Genomic DNA, 4,742 nt, shown 5'->3' with positions numbered 1-4,742 from the left:
GAGTTCTGAGGCCATGGGGAAAGTGGGGGGGTTGCAATTTTTAAAGCCTGATGAGATAATTCTTGGAATTCTTCAAGCTTAGTCCTGTAATCCTTTTGTTATGTGAGAATCTGCTGGAGTCACTGAGATTCCCCCGAGGAAAATCCCATTGCTGGTTGTGACACCCTCCTGTGTGTGTGACCTGCTTTGCTCCCTTAGTGGCTGCCAGAAAGTGCCAGGTATGATGTGTTATCTGGGAACCAGGAGAAAGCTCTGGCCACTTTGAAGAGGATAGCCACGGAAAATGGAGCTCCAATGCCCTTGGGAAAACTGGTGATTTCCAGACAGGTACGTGCAGGTCACAGTAACAGTGAAACTAGGGGTGTTTGTAAGCAAATAATCAATGTTCTGTTCAATTTTAAGGTCTCAGCTAGGCATTAAAAAAAATGAGGTTTGATCATTTCGGCCTCTTTCCCACTGAGGAAAAGGTAATTTCTCATTTGGAAGTAAAAAGCAGCTTTAAAATGGGCATTAATGTTATTTAACCTCACTGTTATGAAAGAAAACCAAACCTTGAGGTTGCTGAAGAGCTCAGGTCAGAATTCCCAGATCTGAACTCGTGAGACAAGATGGAATTTGACACTTTAGCTGTCCCTCATCATCCAACTTCTGCTTGTTCCCAACAGGAGGACCGAGGCAAAATGAGGGACCTTTTCACCCCCCATTTCCGCTGGACCACGTTGTTGCTCTGGTTCATTTGGTAAGAGAAAACCTAAAGGTTCAGTGCCAGCACAGCTCTAAATGGGGTTTATTGAAGGGATTTTACTCAAATCCAGCAACTTCCTCCTCAGAAAAAAAACCAACCAACCAAAAAAACCCCAACCTATATTGATTTGTAATTTATTCAACCACCCAATCATTCCCAAATTGCCCTTTAATTTTCTGATTGCTGAAACAGCTTTGAGGTAGGACTTCTGATTCGTGGTGGTTTTTTTAAGTTGGACCAGCTGAAACTTCCTCTCTCATTTGCTTCCTTGCAGGTTTTCCAATGCTTTTTCTTATTATGGGTTAGTTTTATTAACTACAGAGCTCTTCCAAGCAGGAGATGTTTGCAGCAGTGAGTATTGCTCCATCTTTTCTTTCTACATATGTCCTGTTAAAACTGCTGGAAGATCTTTTATCAGATCACCTTCTGCTGGTATTTTGGGAAAGGAATGTGGTCGAGTTTTAAGTTTATTTTAAATGTTTCCACATCTCTGCCCACTGCAGAGAGATCCTGCAGTGGTTTTGAGCCCAAAATGTAAAACAGCAAGACAACCTTCCAGGCAGACCTGTTATCTGTTCTTCTTGATTAAAAAAAAAAAGTGATTGAATCAATATAAGTTTGCAGATTTGACAGGCCTAATTAGTTCTGAGAGAGAGAAACTGCTGCTCCTGTGGAGCTCCTGGGTTCTCAAGATGGGAAAACCTGCTGAGAAAAAAGAGAATGGTGGGAAATCGACATCCTTTGTGTTGCAGAATTTTTGGGGTGGGGGGGGAAGAAAGGTGCTTTGACTCAGTTAAGAAGAGGCTTGAACAGTTTGATTCCCCAGGGGAGGAATGATTGCATTCAGAGCACTTGTAATTAGGGAAAACTGCCTGAAAGTTGGGAAATTATAAAAGGAGGGTGGGGAGCATTGGAGCAGCCCCAGATGCCAGGGTTGAAGAGCAGTGATGAGCTCTGAGAGCTCTGACTCAATGTTGCCTCCCCAGAGAAGGATGCAGCCCTTAAAAACCCTTGGTTTTATAAGGACATGGGGTAATTCAGTATTCCCAGAGTGTGGGAAGTGTTGGGATCCCAATTTGTGTTGGGAGAAACTGAATTATTGGAATTAATTGTGTCCTGAGCCCTGGACTGGAAAATAATTCAGACTGTACAGCTGATAAGGAGATGGAATTTTCACTGAGCTGAGACATCCTGTCACAGAAAACATTATAAATGATCCGTGTTTCCAGGTAAAATCACCAAGCATTGCTCTCCAATGCCCCTCTGACTCTGAATTCCATCCCAGCAGCACATCAAGCATTCAGAAGAGGAATAACAATTAAATCAAAGGGGCAGGATCACTTGAATTTCTATCCCTAAACGACTTTCCAGAAGTATTTTAAAGGATGGTGGGTGCAGTGAATCCATGCCAGTCCTTCCAGTGCATCCCTTCCTAAATTTCAGCAGTAAGAGTGATAGAGACACAGCAGGAAGGTAAACAGGGAAGAGTTTGCTTAAAATACATTAAATATTTGTGCTTTTTTCCCTCCAGTATCCAGCAGAAGGCAGGAAGTTAAAGCCAAGTGCAGCCTGACCTGTGAGTACCTGACAGAGGAAGATTACACTGACCTGCTCTGGACAACCCTGTCAGAATTCCCTGGTAAGGAGCGAGGAGAAGCCCCAGTTTTTCCTTGGAATGGCTCAGGGTGTGGGAATGGGCTCTGGCAGCAGCCGTGGAACTGGGATGTCTGGCCTGATGCTTCCCACAGCACTCAGAGCTCCTTGCTGTGGCTCTGGGTCCTCCCTGGCCTGGGATCACTCCATAAAAAGTCAGTCATTGCTCTGGAATGGCCCCTCTGACTGTGGGTTCCTCTTCAGGAAGAGGAAAACCAACTAAATCCAAGAGGGAGAAACACTGGAATTTCTATCCATAAATGACTATCCAGAAGTATTTTCAAAGGATGATGGGTACAATGAATCCATGGAGACCTTGCTCCCTAAATCTCTGTGTCCAGCTTCAGTCCCGATCCTGTGATTTTCGGGCAATTCCAGTGAATTTCAGTGGACACTCTGGCATAGGGCAAGCAAAGTAGTGTGAAACAGCCATTGATCCCTCAGATCAGTGTTCATCTGATTGGAACAACACCACAGACAGGGATCAGGTGATTTTCACTCTTCTGGATCATAATTTCAGGGCTAAAAGCTCAGGGAGAAGCCATTTAATTAATGATAATTTGCAAGGATGACTGATAAATATGCACAGTCATTCCTAAGAGGAGTGTGCTGCCAAACAGACATTTTGGGAAGGATTCCCAGAAAAAGGAGTGTGTACCTTGGAGTGGTGCTGGGCTGAAAGGTCTGGTTTGATCCTCACACTGAGGGGGGAGTGAGAAATATTGACAGGATAGCTCTGCATGTGACACTGATGCTGGAATAATCCTCACTCCTGCTGTGCATCAGCCTTCAAAAGGATCTGGGAAAATTGCATTGGAGGGAAGACATAACAATGTGAGATTTACTGAGCTTGATCTATCTCCTATCAAAAAGCAGCTGAGAAATAATTCAGTGGCAACAGCTAAATAACAGAATAGAAACAAAATACCATGTTCTAAGGAGCCCTTCCATCCAGCAGGGAATAATGGCCAGAAGTTGAACAAAAGTTCTTCCAGTGAGCCATAAGCAGGTGTTTTAGGCATTCACATCAGTAATCCCTGGATGGGAGTGTGGATTTGTGGATCTGGGAGCATGGAGCAGGACTCAGCAGCTGGGACACGGAATTCCTGTTTCACATGACACCAGTAGCAATCCATCCTACAGCCCTGCCTGGGGCCAGCGAAGGGTTGGAAAGAGAGACCAAAATTTCCAATCTAAACCACCCAGGCTGTGTTAAATCTGCTGCAGCCCCACTTTGCTCGATTCCCAAGGGTCTCCTGCTCTCTTCCCACAGGTGTGTTGGTGACCCTGTGGATCATCGACCGCATCGGCCGCAAGAAAACCATGGCCCTGTCCTTCCTTGTCTTCTCCTTTTGCAGCCTCCTGCTCTTTCTCTGCATTGGAAGGTGAGTCTAGCACAGGGAACAACTGGAGTATTGGATTCATCCATGTTCTCTCTTGTTTGTGGTGGGAGAACTGGGAGTGGTGGTTTGAAAAGCTGTGGGATGGTCGTGCTCAGCTGGAGAAAGATTTAAGGCTGGGGTTGGGTTTTCTCACCAGAGTTTGGGAGGGAAATAAAAGTGAATGCCAAGTGAACCCAGCAGATTGTACTGGACGTTCCCAAACTCTGCTCTCCTCTTTCTTCTCACAGAAATGTTCTTACTGTGCTGCTCTTCATTGCAAGAGCTTTTATTTCAGGAGGATTTCAGGCTGCCTATGTTTACACCCCTGAGGTAAGGGGGATGTTGTGGTGATGGGAATATTTAAGGGGAGTGAGAACAGGGTGGGACATTCATTTTGATGACCTGCTCCCAATGAACCTCACCCCAGATTGGAGTTGATCCCATTGTCACTGTCTAACAGAATGTGCTGTGGCACCACTTACTAATTCCCATTAGGAGTGGAAGGAGGAGAACTTCCCACTGGGATTGATGGGATGACGCTTTCTCCGCAGGTTTATCCCACAGCCACACGTGCTTTGGGCCTGGGAACGTGCAGTGGAATGGCCAGAGTGGGAGCCCTCATAACCCCGTTCATTGCACAGGTAAATCCCTTCTCCTCTGAGATTGGAGGCACAGGAAGCTTGGACTTGGTGATCTTGAAGGTCTTTTCCAGCTTTAACAATTCCATGATTCTGTGAAGGTGATGGAGAACCTGCTTTTCTTCCACTATCCCAGGTTGCTCCAAGCCCCATCCAAACACTTCCAGGGATGGGACAGCCACAGCTTCTTTGGGCAGCCTGTGCCAGTGCCTCCCACTTCCTAAAATCCAGTCTAATCCTGTCCTCTGAGAGTTTAAAACCACTGTTCCTTGTCCTGGCACTATCTATAAAATGTCCCTCTCCCTCCTTGCCAGAAGCTTCCAG

At 45.7% G+C, this 4,742-nt stretch overlaps 1 protein-coding gene across 1 annotated transcript in view; it reads left to right on the top strand.

The window, feature by feature from the left end:
* Window positions 1-4,742, top strand: part of SVOP (SV2 related protein) — a gene marked incomplete at its 5' end in the record, with an annotated part of 14,634 nt that overhangs the window by 8,064 nt on the left and 1,828 nt on the right. Inside the window, 7 exons of the mRNA XM_017734721.1 lie at window positions 199-327; window positions 666-739; window positions 1,020-1,096; window positions 2,277-2,384; window positions 3,672-3,783; window positions 4,029-4,110; window positions 4,332-4,421. Coding sequence (XP_017590210.1) covers window positions 199-327; window positions 666-739; window positions 1,020-1,096; window positions 2,277-2,384; window positions 3,672-3,783; window positions 4,029-4,110; window positions 4,332-4,421 — 672 coding nt within the window. The remainder of the gene's footprint in view (window positions 1-198; window positions 328-665; window positions 740-1,019; window positions 1,097-2,276; window positions 2,385-3,671; window positions 3,784-4,028; window positions 4,111-4,331; window positions 4,422-4,742) is intronic.

The sequence above is a fragment of the Corvus brachyrhynchos genome, unplaced genomic scaffold, assembly GCF_000691975.1.
Source record: "Corvus brachyrhynchos isolate BGI_N302 unplaced genomic scaffold, ASM69197v1 scaffold114, whole genome shotgun sequence".
NCBI classification, from domain to species: domain Eukaryota; kingdom Metazoa; phylum Chordata; class Aves; order Passeriformes; family Corvidae; genus Corvus; species Corvus brachyrhynchos.
The sequence above is the reverse complement of the archived record's forward strand: the minus strand, read 5'-3'. Positions and strand labels throughout refer to the sequence as shown.